Source organism: Acinonyx jubatus, chromosome E1, assembly GCF_027475565.1.
Source record: "Acinonyx jubatus isolate Ajub_Pintada_27869175 chromosome E1, VMU_Ajub_asm_v1.0, whole genome shotgun sequence".
In the NCBI taxonomy this organism is placed as follows: Eukaryota; Metazoa; Chordata; class Mammalia; order Carnivora; family Felidae; genus Acinonyx; species Acinonyx jubatus.
In genome coordinates, this window is record NC_069397.1 from 15733609 (window position 1) to 15755804 (window position 22196).

The window sequence follows — 22196 nt, forward strand, 5'->3', positions numbered from 1 at the left end:
CCTATAAATACGTCATCTTATATGGAAAAAGGGATTTTGCAGGTATGATTAAGCTAAGGATTTTTAGGCGAGATGACGACACTGGATTATCCCAGTAATCACAAAGGTCTACGAGGGGGAGGCAAGAGAATCAGCGTCAGAAAAGGCAATGTGAGCAGAGAAGGGGAGCAGGAAGAGGGAAAGAAAATGTCTACAAGACTGGAGGATGCTACACTGTCAGGATGTGGCCATGAGCTAAGGAATACAGGGGGCCTCTCTAGAAGCTGGAAAAGGCATGGGAATGGATTCTCTCACCAGAAGCTTCCAGAAGGAATGCAGCCCTGCTGACCCTTTTAGACTTGTGTGTGAGAGAATACATTTGTGTTGGGCTAAACCACTAACGGTGTGGTAATTTGTTTCGGCAGCATTAGGAAACCAGCATGGACGTCAAGCTTTCGGGAGGGACAATAGTTATTTATTGATGGCTTCACAAGTACCAGGCACAGTTCTAAGAACTTTCCAGGGATTAACTCACTACAATCCCACGATCTGGAAGGGGTTGTCATTACCCCCACACCCAAAGGCACCGGGTGGAAACTGCCAGCTGCTTGGAACTCTTGGCATTTCAGGCAGGCAGCACACCCTTCAAGGAGCAAGGTCTGAACCTAGAGCAAGGCCACGACCCCGGCCCCTCATGGTCAGATTGCGGGCAGCCTCCCTGCACATTGCACAAACCCTGCTGCTCCCCAAGCCTGACAAATGGGAGCTCGCCTTCCCTCCTGCTCCCTGCCAACCAAAGATTCACCTGAGGGCCCGGCAAACATCTAAAGGAAGTCACTCGGAGCACATTTGGAGCTTAACAGCAGAGCTGGTTGGACTAGGACCGGGTGAAGACCTGGTGACGGCAGCTGCTGCCATGTTTTCATCCGCCTTGGCGTGAGTACAGAACCCTGGGCCAGTCCCTGTGACAGCCCCTCTCAGCAAGACCCTCTTCTCAAGAGACTTCCGCCTCAGAGCCCAATCATGAAAGAGCTCCCCCAAAAGTCAGTAGTCAGCCCCAAGAGTTGCATTCTGGGCCACACTGACCTGACGTTTTGGCTGCCATAGGGGTAAAGGTGGCCGAGAGCCGAAGGATGTGAAATTAGGTTGTGCACATGTTACCAACAAGACGCCTGTTCTCAGTTACCACCAAAAGCCTCTTCCTTTTTTTTTTTTTCCTGCTTTCCTCAGACCCCCGTGTTCCTGGCTTAGAATCATCTGGAAACTCACAATTGTTTCTTCGATCCTTGCGGGGCTAGTCTCGTCTCACAAATCACCAGGGCTGGACATTCATTCATTCTGCACTATGTGCCAGCCACTGGGAATACAAATTCAAAGGTGAGAGAGACGGTCTCTGCCCCCAAAGAGCCCTCCAGGAGTGGTGCCCACATGCCCAGAATCCCCAGGGCCAGTTCTCTGAAGAGCTCAGGGTCCCCTCAGCATGGGCCATTCTGCTTGCCAGTCGTCCAGCACAGGGAAGCTGCCTTCTGAGTGACGATGTCTCCACTTCCTCCCCAAGCAGAGCTTCAGAAACGTAGCCACCGCGGGCTGGTTCATTCCCAGCAGTTTACACAGTTTGGGGGCTTGAGGCCCCCAAATGCAAGAGGTCAAGTCCCTCTGGTAAGGACAGTACCTACAAGGTAGGTTTAGCCAGCTCTGGCCCGGTCTTCTAAAGCGTTTAGAGGCTAAATAAAGGTTTGGGTCTGGGCCAAACCAAGATACGATCTGTCCAGGAACTTTGACCTCCTCCAAGAAAATAGTGAGGACTGAACAGGCAGAGCCACCTGCCATCCAGAGCCCTAGGCCAAATGGCTCTGCACACAGCAATATTCAGTTCATGGGCCACCTCACCTTCTGAGGAGCACCCAGCAGGATCTGCTCAGAGTAGATGCCACTGGGTCTAGAGCCTGTGCCCATGCCAAGCAGCAGCCTTAGGACAGCTGGCCCCTCTCTGAGCTGAGACAGCTGCAGGGATGCCCAGCCATTCTCTCTTCTTCCTTAGAGCTAGGCACTGGGGAGGTCCCCTTCAGCCATTTCCTTAGCGGAATTTAGAGAGGGGGGACAAAGCCCACTCCCCTGGAAGGTGGATCCCTGTATCCCAGGTTCTCCGCTGTCTGAGGCTTTAGGCAGGCCCAGCAGTGTTTCTGAAGGCCAGGTGTTCATAGCCCACCTTTGCACTTTGGTCATACATACCACCTGCACTCCTGTTTACCTAATATTATTCTTCACAACTGACTTCTTAAAAGTACAGCCTTATCTCAAGCATTATCTTTGAAATCCTAAGATGTCCAGTCATATTTCCCCTAAGATACATTAAAATATAAACCTGACCACTAACATGCAAAAAATACATCTAGGTGCCACCTAAAATCACATCTCAAATCATCCGAAGTGTAGCCCACACTTCGGGAAACACCCCAGCGGGGGGCACAGGCATGGCCATCGCTGCCTGTAGGGGCCCAAAACACTGGGGCAGGTGAAATCAATGTGGGTGTTTCTGACTATCCATTAAAAACTGGCACGGAACAACACCTGATAGGTTAATCTGCATTACAAAAACATTTTTATTCCTGACAAATGAGTTCCTTTAAATAGCAGCTTTTAGATAGCAAGGCACTATCAGCCCTACGTACCTTTAAATAGAACCGTACGAAAGAGTTTTGGAAAGCACACAACACTTTACGGCCAGGAGGTGATGCTGCTATCAGTATTAACATTATTATTAGTTTATAGGGAATTAACTCCTCAAAGGGAAGTCCGGGTTGAAAAACACAGCAAGCTCCAGCCCCAGCTCCGGAGGAAACCACTGCCCTAATCACCTCTGTCCCCCAGGAAGATGAAGCAGCTCGGAAATTACACTGAAAACACGATTGATTTATAGGACTGGCATTTGGACACATGCTCAGGAACACAACCACTGTTTAAGGGGAAGTACTCCTGGAGTAAAGTGATAGCAAAGAGCGAACTGCCTTGGATTCCCACCTGCTGCCGAGAAAGGTCTATCATGCCAGACTGCCAAGACCGTCCACAGCCCAGGCCAGGAGCATACCCTCCAGAAACGCCCCTTGACCACACATGTGCACACACACACAGGCTCACACGCATGTGCACACACATGCACGAAGTCCAGCTCTGACCCCGACAGAAGTGGTGTCTCCTCCTCTGAATTTCGTACCCTTTTATTGGAACCCCGAGTACTTTCTCATTCTATCCCTATTATCTGTGCGCTTGCCCCCTTGCCCTGAACTGTGAACTCTTTGTGAGAAAGGATCATGCCGTGTTAATCTTGTCTCCTCCCCAGTGCCAGGCAGGATGCTTTGACTAGAACACAACCTGACAGCGTTTGTTGAATGACTCAAAGAGGTTTCTCCCCACTTCTCTGCAGCCACCCTGCCTGTCTTCTCCCTCTATAGCTGACCAACCCTGATAGAGAATGAGGGTATCCTAGAGGTGTTCGGGATGAGACAGGGGGCCTGGAATTCCCCAACACTCAGGAAAGGCCTCTTCCCCCCTTGCTGAGACAAGTCCAGGAAAACTGAGGCAGCAAAGAAGAGGGGAAGACCACATCTAGGTGCTCACAGGGATCTGGAAAGACCGGGCTTTTTAGGTGTGATGTGTGCCTGGGCCCCCTTAGCATCTGTGTGCGGCCTCCGGGGAACACCTCTGAGTAGAACAAGGCAGGGAACATGGTACACCCTTTGCAGGCCCCATGGAGCCTCGCTGTCTCCACAAAGTCACTGAGCACCAGTCATGTCCCCAGCTTTGTGCAGTGTTCAGCAGTGAATACAACATGGCCCTTGCCCTTGAGGAAAATAGGGTAGAATCAAGGAGGCAGATGCCTAGAGTGCTGAGCAGAATAAAATACAGTCTAAGACTGAGGTAAAAGCCAGAGCCTAGAATAAGGGTGGATCCATAAGGCAGCATATGAACAGGACCCCATCTGCACTGGGGAGGGGTTCTCAGAGAAGGCCTATTAGGGACTCCCCATATCTCCCAACCCACACACTACTTAGCTCCCGGCCGGTGCTCTTGGTTCATTACCAGACTTTTCCCCATCCTGTTCCTAGTGGGGAGGTTGCTCAGACCCTAAGTGCAAAGGCTTCTGCGGGCCTAGTTAAGTCACATCTTAACCCCCAGTGCTCTGAGCTAGCACCAGATGAGGGAACCAGGGGTGGGATGCTAGCCGCTGCCCGCCTCCCATTACTGCTCCTCTCTGCTCTGCACCCAGGCCAACGGCTACGGCTCCACGCAGACGCCACACATCAGCCATCTCCTGTGGGTCTGTAGTCTGTTTTTACCTCCATTAGCTCCTCCTTAGAACCACACTGTAGTGCGGGCGTGGCAAGGGCTGTGATCCCCATCTTACAGGAGGGACAAAGAGGCCCAGAGAGGCTCAGGGGCAGCCTCCTGCCCACGGCAATGCTCCGTGCACCACACCCTCCGGGGTGCAGACAGGCCCGGTGGGGAGTGGGGCATGGATGGTTGGTCACTCTGTTAGGCAGCCTGGCTTGCAGCCTGCAAACTCCCTGCTGTACGTTCCCACTGGCCCTCTCTCCCAGACACAGAACACAGAGGAGGCGAGCAAAAGGCTGAGGTCAGGGCTCTTCGAAGTGGGCCTAGGTGAAAGAAAGGAAGAATGAACGGTGCAGTGTGGATGCCTCACCATGCCTCAGGCAGCACCGGTGTGGCTGCGAGGGGCACCCCTGGCCCTGGGGAGGAGGCGAAGAAAGGAAATGGGATTGATGCACAGCCCCCTCCTGCTCTACCTTCAAGGCAACTCCTACGACAGGACAGGCGCATTGCTGGGGAGAACGTTCACAGCCCCAGAGTGAGTGGGCTGGGGCCCAGCAGATGCTTCTTGACTACGCCCACCTTGGGAAAAGTGCCTACCCACCTGGCTCCTGCCTCAGAACCAGCTGTTATCACCCCCTTTTCAGCTGATCCAATTCTTTTCCTTCAAGGAAGCTCAGTGACCTCTGGCTCTCCCTCTCTCCCAATGCTCTCTTGCTTGCCCTAGCCCAGACTCACAAAGTCTCCTTGCTAGGAGGCCAGTGGCCCCTGTGGCCCGAACTTCCTAAGTGCACTTATCCTACTGTTGCCATGGAAACAATGAATTACGACCTCCTGGTTTCAACTCAGCCAGCTCCTCTGGGGCAGCAGGCTCACACCACTGCCGTGCCCACCAGGTGACTCATGTCACTGCCAGAGAAAGCCCCCAGCACAGCTGGCCTGCTGGGGAAAGCCAGCAGCCACTGCCACTGTGGACAACTGGTCCAGGGGGAGGAGGCAGGCACTGCACCTCTCCCCCAGGAACAGCTGCCAGAGAGCTCGGCCCCTCACAACCCCTCGCAGGCATGCGCCAGCCCCTCTCGGCCGGAGTGCGGTGCTTCCACCCGGCCATGAGGCTGGTGCACAAACCAGCCATTTCTGCCCGCACACAGCTTCGGCAGTCGAGAGCTGCCAGCCCTAGCCCTGCCCCTCCCCCGACAAGCATCCAGGGCGTGTCACATTCCCACCTTCACGGCCACCAAGAAGGGGGACCCTGAGCCGGGGCTGGTCGGGGTTCCCAGCTCGCACTCCTCCAGGAGAAACACATCTTCATCCTCCAGAACCTTGTCCAAAAAGCCTATAGCCTCCTCTTCCTCTTCCATGGCAGCCGGAGGCGCGGAGGGCAAACAGGAAGCGGGGTCCACGCAGCAGCAGCAGCCGTTGCCGCCGCCGCCCCGGAGGGAGGCAGGCGGGCAGGGAGGGGAAGAGCGTGCAGGGCAGGCCTAAACCAGCATGCTGGCCTCCCCGGAGTCAGTCCTGGCACCCGGCCACCGGCTCCCGATGAAAGGCTCCATTATGAACCTTTCCCTGCTGCCGCTTCCCGGCCCTCCCGCGCGCCGGGGCTGCGGGCCGCCTCGCGCGCGTCCCCAGGCCGGGAGAGGGGAAGCGGCGCTCCGGCAGCCCCGCCGCCGCCGCCGCCGCAAGCGCAGGGCTGTCACTGGAGAGAGACCGCGCGGCGCGCCGGCGGAGCAGGAGGAGGCGCCCCCGCCGGCCGCCTTGGCCCTTCCTGCTGTGCGCGCCGGCCCGGGCGCAGGCGGGGCCCCGCGCTCCCCGGCCGCCGCTCCCGAGCTCCGGCCGGCCGCCCCGCCGCCACCGCCGCCGCCGCCGGTCCCACAGATCCCGCCCTTTCTGGACTCGGAGGCTCGCGTTTGCTATTAATACACAGGAAATGCACGACTTGACTTGTGAGGTGGAGCCGTTCCCTCTGCGGTCACCGGCCAGAGGCTGGCGGAGGCTTCTGGAGCGCGGAGGAGGGGCGAGGAGGCCGCAGACGGGCCGGGCGCAGGGGGAGGTCTGCTTCCCAGAGACAGGCTTTATTTACAGCCCCTCACCAGGGCCGGAGCAGGCAGGGGGAGGAGCGGAGGAGCAGCTGCCCGCACAGCCTCCGGGAAGACCCGGGCGAGCCTCGCTGTCACCCTGGGACGGCCACAAGCTGAGCCCCCTTCTCATCTCTGCCTCGGGTTCTGACACCTTTGCGGAGGGGAGGCCAAGGCCTGGTGAGAAAACAGTTTCTATCACCACTGTGGCTGGGAGAACAAGATTTTGTGCAGAGGAGGCCCGATCCGCGTCACCACAACAGAAGCAAAAGTGCCAGCCAGGTTCTGCAGAAGGGCCCCCTTGGACGGCCGGAGATGCCACATCTCCTACTCACAGATGCTGCTGAGATGAGCAATCCCACCTCCGTGGGGCTCTTTTCGCTCAAGAGGGGCCTCCGCCCAGGAGAGCCAGCCCCACAGCAGAGAGTACAAGGAACCCAGGGAGATAACACCAGCAGCCCTTTCCACTCCCAGCAGGCTTCCCCTGGGCTTCCTCAGGGGTTACAAAGCTCAATCCATCCAGACAGCGAAGAGCACAATCTGGTGGTCTAGGCCTCAGCAGGAGAGGAGCAGACACTTACTCTCTTGAGGGAAGAGTTTAGGGGCAGCACCTGGGGAAAGCTCTTTCACAGCACAACACCTTGGGCAAAGGTTGCAAACTCCAGCAGCCGTCAGAGTGCAGGTAAGAGCAGTGAAGTGCGCCAGGTAGGAGCTGGGTGAAAAAACCACCACTCCGCTCCAGTTCATGGCTGCTAGGGGCAACGCAGGCTTCAGGTCGCCCCATCTCAGATTGTTCTAGAGAACCTGGAAATTTGGAGTCTTAGGTGATATCTCTCAATTTTATTAAAAAAAATATTTTTTTTTAACGTTTATTTTTTGAGAGAGAGACACACAGAGCATGAGCAGGGGAGGGGCAGAGAAAGAGAGGGAGACACAGAATCGGAAACAGGCCCCAGGCTCTGAGCTGTCAGCACAGAGCCTGTCGCGGGGCTTGAACTCACAAGCCGTGAGATCATGACCTGAGCCGAAGTCAGACGTTTAACCGACCGAACCACGCAGGCGCCCTGATATCTCTCAATTTTAAAAGGATGGCAGATGAATTACATTAAAACAAAACATGGTGCGCTCTAAATGAAACACATCCGTGAACTGAATTAGGCCCAAGACAAGGTTGCTGCCTTCTCGCAGCTGGTTGTTTCTCTAAGGGAAGTTGAGAGTTGTGTAGGTGTAGGGGACAGGGTGGTGGTGTTCCCCGAATATCCCCTCTGCCCCGTTTCCTCATTGGATCCGGCATCTTGGAATCCAGTTCAGCTTCACACACTACCAACACACCACTTACCTTTGTAAACCTGCATCATAGGTGCCACCACCCAGGTAGATCAAGTGAAAATTCAGGACTCTGGGTGGTGAGCCCTGAAGCTTCATACCCACTCAAGCCAACCCCCTCAACCTCCCACCAGCCCCCCAACAGTGTCTCCAGCCAGGGATTCCCTTGGCTTTCTCCTCATACACACGCTCTCAATGATGCAGTGTTGGAGCTGTCCATCAGTGCACGTATCTACCACCAGCCTCCTTATGCACGTGTCATATCCCCTGTCAGGTGGTAATGGCCTTGGCGGGGAAGGGTCAAACTCTTGGGAAATGAGTTCCAAAGGAATGTCAACTGTGCATCATCTTGTCATTACCTCTCCTTTCCACTGGGCACCTCAGCTGAGAACAGGGCCCCTGGCTGAGCCTCCAAGCTGGATGGAGAGTTGAGGGGAGAGGAGGGAAAAGGAGAAGAATGGAAACAGTTTCTAATCCCAAATCCCCAAAGAAGTCTGTGGAAGCTCTGAGCTCAAGATGGGGCTTGTGCCATTTGCTAGAGCAGAGAAGCTGTCCTCACCACTGACAGGCTCCTCCCTGTCACCAAAGCTGAAATAGAGACTGAGGGATTTGGGGTAGGCTCTTTGGGGCCTCAGGACTGACAGGGCTTCACAGAGGCACACCCCACCTTACAGCCCGCCCCCGCCCTCAGTCCCTGGTTTTTCCCTGTCCCTGCCCTGGCTGGGTTATAAATAGCCAGAGCACATCTGAAGGGCCCTTTCAGCCACAATTCCTCATTTGGTTTGGGCGGGCGAGGCTGTTCCCAGTGCTTGGGAACAACTAGGCCTGGCATTCCCCAGAGCACAAGTGTGCCAGCCCGGGGCTCTATGCCACAGTTTCTGCCTCGCACCCCGCAAGCTTCAAGTGCATGGCAGGACTGACCCACTGGTCAGACATACAGGTGGAATGGGAGAAGGGTCTAAAAGCCCAAGGGCTCCTCTGGTGTCCCTTCCCCCACCCAATCGGGGAAGCACCTTCGGAAGTCTCCTGGAGTATTCCTGACTTCATTCCCCATGCCCCTAACCAGCAGAGCCGGATCAACATCCACTTCTTCCCCAAACCTTGAGACCTCTCAGAAGCTGCTCCCTAAACATCCAAGGCATCTCTGCTCCACCCCACCCCAGCTGGCTGGAAATTCCCGTGAGTAACTAGAATGCCCTTCCATCTCCATCGGGCATACAGACACCACTCAGAGGCCCTCAGTCCTCCCCCTGGGGGGGGGAAGTGACTCACAAGTCCCAGCAATGCCCCCTCCCTTTCCCCTACGAATGCCCTGAGCCAGCCCTGGACCTGAGCTTCCTCCCAGCATCCTCCACACTCCGCTGCTTCAGCCTGGCTCCCGCTCCTCCTCTCCAGAGAAGCAGCCTGCTCCAAAGGTCCCTAAACTGCCGTATCCCAAAGTCGGAGACCTCCCTCTCCCACTCCTTGGCCTCCACAGTCTGGCCTTTCTCAAATCCCTCAGCTCCTGTAAGCATGCTGGTGCTGCTCTGACCGCTCTGCTTTAGGCTGGCCCTCCTTACTTCTGCCTCCTGTCAGCATGGAGTCACCCATTCAGGACCCCGGCCCCAGCCCACTGCTCTCCACCATTGAAGAAGCCTTCCCTTCTTACTTCCAGGCCAAAGGCAGCCCATCACCATTTGTAACCCAGCACCTTGCTCAGCTCCAAGCATGACATTTATGCTGGCAGCTGGGTCTCCTCACTTGGAAGTCCCACCAACTGCCCGTTAACTCCACATACCCAGACCAAACGACCCCCACCCCCATGCCAGCTTCCCCTTCTGGCTTCTCCACTTCTGTCGGCAGGGCCACCATCTTGCGACTCTTCCTTCCCTCAGGCCCCACATCCCTTTTACTGAGTCCCCTTCGTTCTTCCTTTTTTTTTCCCTTTTCTTAAAGCCACCACCTGACCAAAGTTTGCAGCATCTCACCCCTGCACAGCCAGAATAATATTCCATTTTGAGTCCTGATCTTGCCTGTCCATCTATCTGCTCCCTTGTTTGTCCCTTCATACCCAGAGAAAGCTTGGCATTACAAACACAAATCTGGGAGACACAGCCTTTAGAGTGCTCTCAACCTATAGGAAGTGAAGGACATAGGAACAAAAGAGACAGTGTCTCAGTGATCAACACAGTAGGGACATAGGACAAAGGCAGATTCCTGCCTCAGAGGAAAAGCTTCACAGGAGAGTGGCTTCTAAGCAGCACCTGGAAAGAGTTGGGAAAGAGGTGGCACCTGGGTGGCTCAGTTTGAGAGACCAACTTCGGCTCAGGTCTTGATCTCACAGCTTGTGGGTTCGAACCCTGCGTCAGGCTCTGTGCTGACAGCTTAGGATTCCCTGCTTAGGATTCTGTGTCTCCCTCTCTCTCTACCCCTCCCCCATGCATGCTGTTTCTCTCTCTGTCTCTCAGAAATACATAAACGTTAAAAAAATTTAAAAAAAGAAAAGGGGAAGAGTTTGCAGGCAAAGGGAGGAAGGCCAAAAAGGAGAACTTTCTGTAAGCAAACACAGATGGAGAAGAGAATAGAAAAGGGGCAGGAAGTGAACTTGGAGATGTGGCTGGAACCACGCTGTGGAGGGCAAGGAGCACTGATTGAGATTTCTGACATTTGTCAAGCCCACGCTCTCAAAGCCACCGATAGTCTCCTCTCCCCAAACTCCATGGCCTTCCCTTACACTCATTCTCCATCCCTCATTCTCATAGCCACTGAATCAATAAGTATCTATCAACTGCCTGCTGTGCACTGGGCATTCGTATCACACCCACGAACGGGACACGACGTCTACCGCCATGGAGCTGACGGGCTCGGGGACAGATTGACCGCTGTGAGCCACAGCAGTGCCAGGAGCAGGGCACAATCTCAGAACTATGGGGCTGAGGTACAACTCTCCCAGGAAGGAGAACACGGAAATGTCTATTGTGATGTTAAACGTTCACACCCTCTGACGCAGCAACTCCACTTTAAGGGCTTTTTCTGCAAAAACATTTCTAAGAGGGCAAGAAGATCCGAAGATCCGTGTACAATGACATTCACTGCAGCCCAAGGCCAGAAACACCCAAATGTCCGGCAGCAGGGGACGGCCAAGTGTGTCAAGTGGACTGTGCATGTAGTCATGTCACATGGTAAAATAAGGAGAAGTACACAACCGACTTTTAACAGAAGTTTTGTCTGGAGGATGGCACTTGGGGAGGCTTTCACTTTCTACATTACATATTTCTGTAAAGTCTGGGTTTTCAGTGAGGTAATCAGGAAAAATAAAGAAGTTAAAAAAAGAAGTGTGGTAACTGCTCCGGCTGGGAAAGTAGAGTGAGTGGCAGCTCTCTCCACCTCACAGAGAGCACAAGACAGCTGATGCTGCCAAGGGGGAGTCCTAGAAGGTTCTCTGCGGGAGGTCACCTTGAAACTCACACTTGAAAATGAACAGGGGCTAGCCATGCCAGTGGGGGCGGCGGGGGAGGGCAGACAGGACTGGAGGAGGCACAATGAAATGAATTCAGTTGGGTGGCGAGTGTTCATTCAATAAGCCAACTGATGTTTACTGAGCATCTATTATGTGCCAGGCACAGTTCTAGGCACTAGCGTTTTCAACAAGCAAGCATTTGGTTATGAAATGGGCAAACCTCCATCTTGGAGTTCACATTCTGGTTGGGGGGTTGGTCAAGAGGCTGCAGAAGTAGGCAGCAGTCAAGTGGCCAGATCAGGCAGGGTCTTGGCAGCATTGCTAAGGGTTGGATTTTACCAAAAGGAGAGAGGGAAGGGCATCGAAGAGTTTTAAGCAGGGAATGACAGGACCATTGTTCAATGGTCATCCCTCCCACTGACATCAGATTATTCTTTCTAAAACATTGCTCACTCCGTGCCCAGCAGGAAGCCACCAAATCAGCCCAAACAAGGGCAGTGGGGCCCCTGCTGGTGATTCAACCAATCCAAGTGTTGACAACACCCTCTGAAAGGCCAGGCACATTCCCACCTCCAGGCCTGTCCTGGGCTTGAAGCCCCTTCCTCCTCCTCTCTGACTATCCCAGGCTCAAGCCCCACCAGATTTGCTGGAGCTCAGTGGGGCCAATAAGAACTGACCCCAGGGGGCCAGTGCCAGGAACAGACAGAGTCAGCTACAGCCATAGATGGAAGCAGATTCATCATCTTCCTGATAATTATGCTCCCCATTCTGCCTTCCCTTCTCTGTTATAGAAGTCACTCCAATAATCATATATAGGGTTTTTATATAAAGCAAATGTTGGGTCTAAGCCCATACTGACACTATTTATACAGTAAAACAAAAACAAAACCAAAAAGAACTTCCCTAGATTCTGGATATGAATCCTCCCTCTGCTTCTTGACGTTTGTGTGACCCTGGGCAAGTCATTCAAACACCCTGGGCCTCAGTTTCCTCATCTGTAAAATGGGGATAATCATAGCACCAATTCTAGGGTTGCAGTGAGGACTAGTCCATGTAGGGCAATGCCTGGCAAGTGTCAGCCCTTATTAGGCACCAGCTATCCTTTTTTTTTGGCAGTGGTGGTGGGGTGTGGGGAGCACAGAAGTGGGGAGCCCTAGCTCACTCTCAGCCTCACCCCCCACCTCTTCCAATGAACCCAATGCCCAGCCACACCAGACCATTCTCCTTTTCTCAAATCTCCAGAGATTTCCCCACATTCCAGAACTTACACAGCCCTCTTTATCTAGAACGTCCCTCCTGACCAATGCCTGAACACTACCTATGAGGCTGCCTCCTACATGCTCCCCCACCCTGATTGCCCCACCTGAGGTCACATGACTCCTCCCTTGGGACGCTGTACATCTTTCAAGGCTGTTGCACAGATGGCCTTGAAATAGAGTGTGTGTGTGTGTGTGTGTGTGTGTGTGTGTGTGTGTGTGTGTGTATGAGAGGGGTTAGGGGCAACCCCTGCTCATGCTAATTCCCCACAATATCTTGTAAAATGTGGGTGCTCAGAAAATACTTGGTGAGTGGAAATCGAAGCTACAGGGCAAGGCAAAGGGTCTCCCGAAAAGATAAATCAAGGTGTTGAGGTTGGATGGATGGTTCCTATGGAAACTGGTCATATGATAAGAGGCTCATAGGGCCAAAGGGAACAGTCCTACCAAAGGAAACAGGTTGAAGGGGAGGAGGGGTAAGCACCCACTGGCGCCAAGTGAGTGGGCCAGGCGTGGCTTTATCTCAAGTTCCCAGCACTTCCCTCCTTCCTTAGCTCACAAACCCCTGGCGGGGGGGGGGGGGGGGGTGTCCCGGAAGGTGGGCTTAAGGGGAACACCCTTGCAGTGGGGGCCAGGGAGAAGGGAAGGCAGACTGTAGCCAAGTGAGAAATGGCCCAAGACAAGTCTAACCTCCTTCCCAGCACCTGGGCTCTCCTCTGTGTGCCTCTCCTCCCCCTGAATCCTCCACAGCGGTGCCCTCACCACGCAAGAATGCCACTGGGGGCTGAGCCCCCTCTGCCAGGACTAGAGCAGGGACAGGAGGGTCTGAGGGCAGCCAGAGCCAGGGACTCATGGAGAACTGTGTTCACATCCCAAGAGAGATTCAAATTCAACTATCACCTCCGGAACGGGTCCTCTGTGCAGTCCAGGCAGAACAAGGTGTTCTCGCGGTTACTATGTCACTTGGTCCTTGCGGTAGCCCTTCCGGACAGGAGGTATTTATTCTCATTTTCAGCTGAGGGTACCAAGACTCTGCAAGTTGCCCAAAGCCACACAGCCAGAAAGAGGTAAAAGAAAGGCGCAGAGGGCAATGTTCTGGAGAGAAAGCAGAGAGCAGCTGTGACGAGTACCCTCCCACTCACCAGGTGTGGGACCTTAGGTGAGTTGTATAACCTCTTTGCACCTGAGTTTCCACATCGGTGAAATAGGGCAATAATGGTGCCTTGCTCACGAGGTCGTGGCGAGGGCTAAATAAGTTAATGCTTAGAAAGTGCTGTAACACAGTGCCTGCATTTCGTAAGTGCTATGGAAGTGGTTTTTTTTCTTTTCTTCTTCTTTTTTTTTTTTTTTAATTTAGAGAGGGAGAGAGAGCATGGGGGGAGGGAGGGGCAGAGGGAGACAGAGAGACAGAGACAGAGACAGAGAGAATCCCAAGCAGGCTCCACGCTCAGCACGAAGTCCAACCTGGGGCTCGATCCTACGACCCTGGGATCATGACCTGAGCCAATACCAAGAGTTGGATGCTTAACTGACCAAGCCACCCAGGAGCCCCTCTGGAAGTGTTTCTATGAGCTCTTTTCCTTTTGCCACATGGGCAGGATGGTGAGGGGTCTGGAAACCCTCCAGACAGAAGCACCCAGTTGGTAACCCTGAGGGTGGCAGGCTCACCAGTGCATCATCCGTGTGAAAGAAAGCGCTGGCACCCACTAGTGGAGAAACTGGGTGACAGTGATGGAAAACAGTCCCTGGGGCAAGAGCCAGCCTGCTGGCTTGGAGGAGGTGCTCTGCCCTTCTGCACAAACCCCTTGCCTCTGGCCCCAGGGTGGCTCACTTTTGTGAGAGCACATTCTCAGGGGCGGGGCTTCTAGGGCGCTTAGTTCGCACGCAATTTCACCCCAGTTGGTGTGATTACATGTAGGTCAGTCCGCCTCCCTGCCCCACCCCTGGAGACTCCAGGGCCTCAAGTGCAGAGGATGGTCCTGGCTGAGCTCACCCTCACAGCCACAGTGCCCGGGACCTGCAGGAGATCAGCATCCCTTCACTGAATGTCCCTTTGGAAGAAACGTTAGGGGTGGATGTGAAATCCATCACAGAACTCTGATCCCAGCATGCTGGCAGGGAGGGGCAGATGCAGACAGGCTGTGAGAGCTACAGGGATGCTCCGGGTCAGCCAGGTGTGGTCAACCACAGAAGGCCAGATCCGAGCCAGGTGTGAAGAGGGCACGGGCCAGAGAGGACCTGCCGTGGAGGGGGCTGAGGTTGCAACCAGGGCGCTATGTCTCCCTACTTCCTACTCACCTCCTTCTCAACCCAGACAAGCCAGGGAACCCCCCTGAACCTTAGTTTCTTCATCTACAAATGGGGTGGGAGCTCACCCAGTAATGGGAGGAGTTAGGAGGCAATGAAGCCCATGGGCTCCGAGCTCGCCACCTGGTAGCGGTGGGGCCCAAAGATCCAGAAACGGACAAGTAGGGGGCAAGGCTGCTGAGGCAGGACGCTGGAAACTTGAGGAGAGTCTGTCTCTGATTCCACTGGCAGATGGAAACTCCTGAGAGGAGTAAAGACCACGGCAGCCGCTAGCCCACCCAACCCAGGCCTCTAACAATGTCCAGAGGGACCAGACTGGGACACAATCTCACATGCTCTGGCTCTCCACCTGGCTCCTCCATTCACCTGGAAGCAACCTCAACTCCCCAAACCCAACCTTCAGAAGGGACTGAAGAAGGAAAGAGGGAGCAGAGATCTCCCGAACTTCATGCCCTGAGACTGCATCTGAGTCCTTCCTCCTTGGCCACTTGGTACTACTCAGTTCAGTTCCACAAACAGCAGGTGCCAGGAGCTGCGGAGGGGGGCCATGGAAATGATCGGGGACTGGGGCTCCCGATCTCACGGGGCCAACCGGCCCCACAAGGAACGGTGCACTCTTCCCAAAGGGCAAAGGGCTCAGCGACGGGCTGTAAAACTTCACAAGGGAGGTGGTGTCCGAGAGACCTGAGTTTCAACAAATCTCTGGCCCCTCTGGCTAGTCTTGGATGAATTACATCACCTCTGCCAGCCTGTTTCCTCAACTGTAAGATGACGATTACCGCACCAACTTCACAGGCCCTGAATGAGATAACCTGTGTAAAAGGCTCAGCGCAAGTCCAGGCAGCTGTGACGAGGAGAAGCGGGTGGGGGAGATGGAAGGACAACGGTGACCGTTTCAATGCCCCTCCCCCCCGCCCTTACTCTGGTCTCTTCCGCTGGCTAAAGTCTGAACCCCTCCATCCGGCCTTTTATTAGATGCCTCTGACCTGCCTCTGGATACCCCCGGAACTACAGAACAAGTCTGACATTGAGCAGTCCCACTAACGTGGGTACAGACTCTACAATTTGCAAAGCACCCTGACACTGTCTCACGGAAACCTCATGACGGGTGTGGGCGGTCAGGAGGGAGGAAATTCTCAGTATCTTCCCTTTACAGATGAGTAGATTGGAGCCAGACAGGGGGCGTGGCATCCCTCAGGTCACACAGCTAGGCGGCGGAAGCCCGGAGACAACACCCAGATCTTTTCTCTGCCTTGTTTCCACGTTTTACCGTGTCTCCCAAGGGGGCAGAAGGAGGAGTCTCTGGCTTACAGGGAGCAAGCTTTTCTGTATGACCATGGTCCTGGCAGAGGAACATGTACCCCAACTTGTCAGCTGAGATCAAGAGTCCCTGCCCTGCCTTCCCAAGGTGAAATCAGGCACTGTCGGTCGAATCGAGCCACCAGTGACGTGAGGCCCTGGCCCTACTAAGGGGCTCTGCTCAGCCTGGGCTTGAGGGAAGGGGAGGGTCTGCAGGGCAGGGCTTGAGGTTTCCCCCGAGGCCTAGTGGGCTGCACAGCTGGGGCACACCGAAGACAAGAGCAGCAGAGCCAGGCTGTAGGGAGCAGGTTGGGGAGCGAGGAGACTGGGACACCACAGAGACCTGGCTCTATCTGGGCCACCATACCTGGCAGGAAAGGAGGTTGCAGAAGCAGATTCAGTCCTTGTCTAGCTAATATTCATTAGACCAGGTCCTTACAATGGTCTTGGCTCCAAAAACAGGCGAGAAAAGTCTGGTGGGTCCCAGTCGCCAAGGGCTGAGCACCCACGGTGAGCCAGACCCAGAGCTGCGGGCTTCACCTGAGCTATCCCAGTCTCTCCCCAACAATCCAGGCAGCTGGTCCTATTTTGAGATGAGGAAAGTGAGGCTCGGAGGGGTCATGGCACTCATCCAGGGCCTTACAGCTAGAGAGTAGCAGGTGTTCACCTATCCAAAGCTCGTGTTCTTTCCGTTCTCTGGGCTGCTGCACGAGTGAGACTGTCAAGATTGTTACATTTATGTGTCACAACCTGACTGGGCCCAGACATTCGGTCAAAGTTATTCTGAGTGTGCCATGAGGGCATTTCTGAGTGAGATTAACATTTGCATCAGGCAACTGAGTATAGCTGCTTCTCTCCCTGGTGGGGGTGGTGGGCCTCATCTAATCAACTGAAGACCCAAGTAGAACAAAAAGGCCTAATAAAAGGGAACTCTTCCTGCCAGTCAAGCTGAGACACGAGTCTCTTCCAGGCTTTAGCCTCAGACTGAAACACTGGCCCTTCTTGGATTTCGAGCCTGCTGGCTTTCAGACTAGAACTCACACTATTTGGCTCTGCTGGTTCTTAGGCCTTCAGACTCAACCTGGAACTATTATATCATTCCTGGGTGTCCAGCTTGCTGACTGCAGATCTTGGTACTTCTTGGCCTCCATAATGAAGTGTGCCAATTCCATGATCAAGGGCAGCTGGGTGGCTCAGTCGGTTAAGTGTCCGACTTCGGCTCAGGTCATGATCTCACAGTTCGTGGGTGCGAGCCCCGCGTCGGGCTCTGGGCTGACAGCTCAGAGCCTGGAGCCCGCTTCGGATTCTGTGTCTCCCTCTGTCTGCCCCTCCCCTGCTTGCACTCTGTCTCTCGCATTGTCTCTGTCGGGCTCTGTGCTGACAGCTTGGAGCCTGGAGCCAGCTTCAGATTCTGTGTCTCCCTGTCTCTCTGCTCCTCCCCCACTCATGCTCTGTCTCTCTCTCAAAAATAAATAAACATTAAAAAAAAATAAATCTCCCTACAGATATAGATAGGCATCCCATTGGTTCTGTTCTCTGAAGGACCAAACCTTAGGCTTCCCAGCACAAGTTGGCTGCGTACAGGGCTGTGAAATGCCCAGCTGCCAGAGGCCAGACATCTGAATACTTAGAACAATCGTCTGATTTGGTCCAAAAGTCCCCTTGGTTCCCAAGGCCCCAACAGGAAGCCTGGCAGGGAGGAGACCTGCCTAGCCAAACGAACAGAGCCAAGTAGCAAAAACCTTGGTTTTCTGTTTTGTTTTGTTTTTAAACCAAAATAGCGCCCAAGTACTCAGGAAGGGGTGTGTCAACTCTCTGTGGCACCCCAATGTAAACAGCAATACTTGCAGAGTCCACTAGATGGGGCCAGTGACCCAGAGGAAAGGGCAGAAATGCAACTAACTCCAGGAAGGAAGGTGGGCCGGAAGGAGGTTCATCGGACTGGAATCTTCACCCGTATCGCCAAGTTGGATAAATGCTCCCCACCCCTACCTCGCATGACTTCTAGCCAATGGTGTAAAAAAATCAATTCCGGGGTTCCCAAGCACTTTAGTCAGTTCTCAATGTAGCATCCCTGGATTTCAAAGTCCTCAAAAAAAACCCAGTTAATCACTTGTGAGCCACCAAACAAAATGGGCAGCCACAAAGTGAGGAAAGTCACTGGCTCAAAACCTCAGAGCTCCAGGCAAGGGGGGGGGGGGGGTCTCCCGTTGTGCCTGTGATCTGTTTCACTGGGAAAAGCACCCACTAGCACCTTTCACCAAGGAATCTAAGAATCGATGGGCAAGCATGCCAGCGAGGCGGTCATGTGATGAGGGAAGGCCCCGAGGCAGGAAGCAAGGAGGAAGGCAGGGGGGCGGGGGGGAGGCAGAGAAGGGGGATGAAAATGGCAGAGGCACTTCGCTTGTCAGCAAGCAGCTCTGTTTGGCCACACGTTCTCAACTCTCAGCCAGCATTCTTGGCTCTGGGTTGGGTCCTACAGTGAATCTTCCTGCACCTGCTCACAGTGGGGTAACAGCTGAGTCCTCCAGGGGGCCTCTGAGCTCTGTTTGGTCAGAGACCTGAAGGCAGAGATGGGAAGCAAGAGTTTTAGCCTTGTTTCCTCTGGTTGGCCTCAGTTCACGCCCCAGAATACTCCCTCCATCACTAGCAGAAATCCTGCCCTGCATGTCGGAGATGGTGGACTCTCGCCTTCCTTAGGATGACAGGGCAACACTCCAGAATGCCAGCTGTGGGGGTCCTGAACCTCACCCGTCCCCTCCACCTCCCACCTGCCCCCACCATCCGTTTCCAAACTTGCACTGCCTGGCAGCCACGAAGCTCTGCCTCAGCCTCTGTTGCCATGGCAACAATGTGGCTTCCCTCAAGTGGGAAGCCGGTTGCCAAGGCCCTTGTTGCCAAAGGCTATAACAGCCACCCCAGTGTGTGAAGAGGGGGTGAGAGCTCTGCGGAGGGGTGGAAGGTGGCCAAGGAGGCTGGGAGGGAAAGAAGCAGGGGGTTCTCCAGAAATGGTAGAGTCCAGGCAGCCCTCCTGTGGAGCGGGGATTGCTGGGCCCTTCGGGAGGGGAACAAGCATCTCACAGCATCTGAGTGACTGCTCCTCGGGGTTGTTGGAGGGAAGAAAGGGGTCCCCCACAGAACACATCTGGACAAGCCCTTTACCAAGCAGGACCAGACTCTCCATGCCCCAGCCCCCCAAATAGAGGAAGGGCTTTGATTCTCCCCAACTCCAGAAAAACAGCCCCCAGGAGCCCCTCTGCCTCACTTGCTCATGTGTCTCAGGTGCACACATACAAGCTGGGCCCAGACACAGCCAGTCCCTGCGGCCAGGAACGGCATGAATCACAAGGCTTGCAAACCTCCTGGCCCGTCTCAAAGCACATACTTAATATTCCTTGTAAAATGCTTCTCTTTGGAGCAGAGCTCCTATCAGCCGACAAGAGGAGAGGGGGACACCATTAGGGCTGATTCCCTTCCAGAGTCAACAGAGGCGGGCAGCATGGGGCGCCCTTGATCTTCAGGGAATGCTACGGAAGCAGCTCACTCCACCTCACAGAGAGCACGGAGACCAGCCTTGCTTTGCTGAGCCGGCATCTGTGCATTTACAGCCCACAGGCCATGTGCGCTGCTCTGGCCCAGAGAGAAGGGCCTGTTCCCTCCCCCAGGCCCCATCCCGCTAGAGGGGCTGGAAGAGAAAGCTGAGAGAGGAAGTGAGGGTGTCCAGAAGGCAGGGGAAGCAGATAGCTGGTAGAGGAGGCAGAGATAGGTGCAGGGGTGGCAGAGAGAGCAGCAGGTGGTGGTGGGGAGCCTAGTCTGAGGGGCCCAGGACTGGGATGAGGTGACAAGGGCGCCAGGTCCACATTTCCCCAGCCCTGCTCTCCCAGTAGCGTCCCAGGCAGGGCCTGGCCCACAACACCCATGCCTGCCTCCCCCCCCCCCCACACCAGGAAGGAAAAGCAGGTGCACCTACCCCAGGCGCCAGCCCCTCAGGTGGGGTGGGGGAGATGCTGTCCCCGCCGCCTTGGCCACGGGCACTGAGCTGGGGCGACATGGTGGGCGACTCGTCGATGTACGGCATGGTCTCCGAGCCCTCCGGGGGCCCCTTCTGCTCCTCATTCCCTTCTCCGTCGTAGTCGTCTGCCCCGTAGCTGAAGTCTGAGACAAGGAACAAGAAAGGCCACTGAGAGTCCTCCACGAGGGCTGCCAGGGACTGATAGCGCAGTGGGCGCCTGCGGCGACCCCCGGCTGCCATGCCCCCCGGTGCGGCATGCACGGCCAGGCCCGGGCGGGGGCTGCGTGGGGGCCCCGGGCCTCGAGAGGGGCTGGGGAGCGCCAGCAGGTCCTGGGGCTGCAGTTCAGGGGCTGCTGGGAGTAGGGGAGGAGCGGCTCCACGGTTGCCACCCGCCAAACAGCATGTCAGTCGTGGATTTGGAGCCGCTGTTTCCTCTGCCTCCTGCCTAATTCCAAGTCTAAAAATTCACAGTGGGAGCAGGAGGCAGGACGCTTCCAACTCTCCTCTCTGAGTCACCATTTTGCTTTTTATAGGGAATAAGGAGGTGGGGCGGGCCAGGCGATGTCACTTCCTGAGCCCCTCCTCCTTGGGTACCATTTGTACACCGAGCCGATGCCTGGTGTGGGGGGTAGAGCAGGTTTCGGGGCGGAGGGCTGAGGCACTGCACCCGGGGAGTCCTCACCCCTCTGAACGAGGCCCCTGCACAAGATGGAGCCCAAGACTGGCACAGTGTGGGCGAGAAGGTGGCTCTGGGGCCTGGCAGGGACATGGTTTCACAGCAGACTCAAAAGCCGGCACTTATTTCTAGAATTTCAATGGAGGCTCCCTTCGGAGAAGAGGGAAGAAAGGGCTGCAGGGAAGCGGAGCTGCCGTTAACCCCCTTGGTGCTGCCAGCACCAACCAGTCTGCAGAGCCCACGCACATACACCCCTCCCGGGAACAGCGGGCCGGGCCCATGGGGGCACAGGGGAGCACCTCAGAAAGGCCCCCAAGCTCCACCGGTGGGGTCTCTCCTGCAGCAGCACAAGCGATCCTCTCACGGCTCCTCACCCCCTGGCTGGGCCTGGTCCCACCGTCCGCTCTGATTTCACTTCTTCCGGGATGTCCTCCCTGGCGTCCCAGCTCAGAACCACAGCACGTGGCCTTCTAGTGCCTCTGTTATCTTGCCCATTTGTCCCTGCACCTCTGGGGCAGGACCGGGGGGGGGGGTGCCTTAGTCACTGCTGTGTGCCCAGAACTCACGGGCGGACACGCGGCAGGATCTAGGGAAATGTGCGTGGAGGGAATGAATGAGCAGAGGAATGCACTGTCCCTCTCAGGTCTCAGGCTTGAGCCAAATTCTCCATGGGGCCCTGGCTCCTCCTCTTCTGTCACAACATACCAGCCCCAGGGCAGCCGGCAGCCTGAGAATGGGGTCAACAGGTCACCAGGGCGTCTGGCCACAGCTATACTCAGTCCAATCTGGCCCTTTGGCAGCCGAGAGCTTCCCCCAGCCTCGCTGCACCTGCTCCCTCTGACTTCCTCTCCAGTCCCTGTGCTGACGGCCCATTAAGCTGTCAGAGAACATACATAAACTATTTTTTTTCCCCCAGAACAGGCATGCAAGTGAAGAGCCACTGTGATGTGTGTGTGCCATGGACGTGGAAATAGGGCTCACTGACCAGAGGACACAGGACCTATGTGTGAGGTTGGCAGGCGGTGAGCCGACTCTGCTATTTCCATGGGGCAGGAGGGAGAAAGAGAAGCCACAGCATCCATTCTGCCCAAGTCTGGCACTGTGAGGGGGCCCGGCTGTTTGGGGAGACCTACTCACTTTGGAGAAGCACAAGGAGGGAATGGAACATCACGTTAACCTGCCATGTCTCCTCCAGGAGGCTCCAGGCTCTCCTATTAGTGTCTGGAGTCATGGTCAGGGGTTCGAGCTATGGTGAACCCTGACCCGGCCAACAGTTCAGATTCCAGCAGGCCGTGCTGACTCTCCTATACGCTGACCTGTGTTTCCAGGGGTCACAGGACCAGATCCGTTAGTCTTTATTTATTTCCAAGGGGCAGAAGGAACAACAGGGAGGGTGGTAAGGCTTGCCTCTACCACACGGTCTGGAGTTGCCTGGGTCACGGCAAGGCGGGAAGGTCTCCGGTGGCCTTCCCTCACGTGTGCACGATTCAGCCTTATC

The 22196-nt window shown here is 55.3% G+C and overlaps 1 protein-coding gene across 8 annotated transcripts in view; it reads right to left on the minus strand.

Moving 5' to 3' along the window:
• The window catches only part of ABR (ABR activator of RhoGEF and GTPase), a 183762-nt gene that overhangs the window by 74831 nt on the left and 86735 nt on the right, over positions 1 to 22196 (minus strand). For 6 of the 8 annotated variants that reach the window (XM_053212239.1, XM_053212238.1, XM_015065111.3 and 3 more), the window contains exon 2: positions 19981 to 20165. In XM_053212239.1, the coding sequence (XP_053068214.1) occupies positions 19981 to 20165 (185 nt within the window). Of the gene's footprint in view, positions 1 to 5534; positions 6202 to 19980; positions 20166 to 22196 lie in introns of those variants that run through there. The other 2 variants (XM_053212242.1, XM_053212243.1) reach the window with 2 other exon arrangements.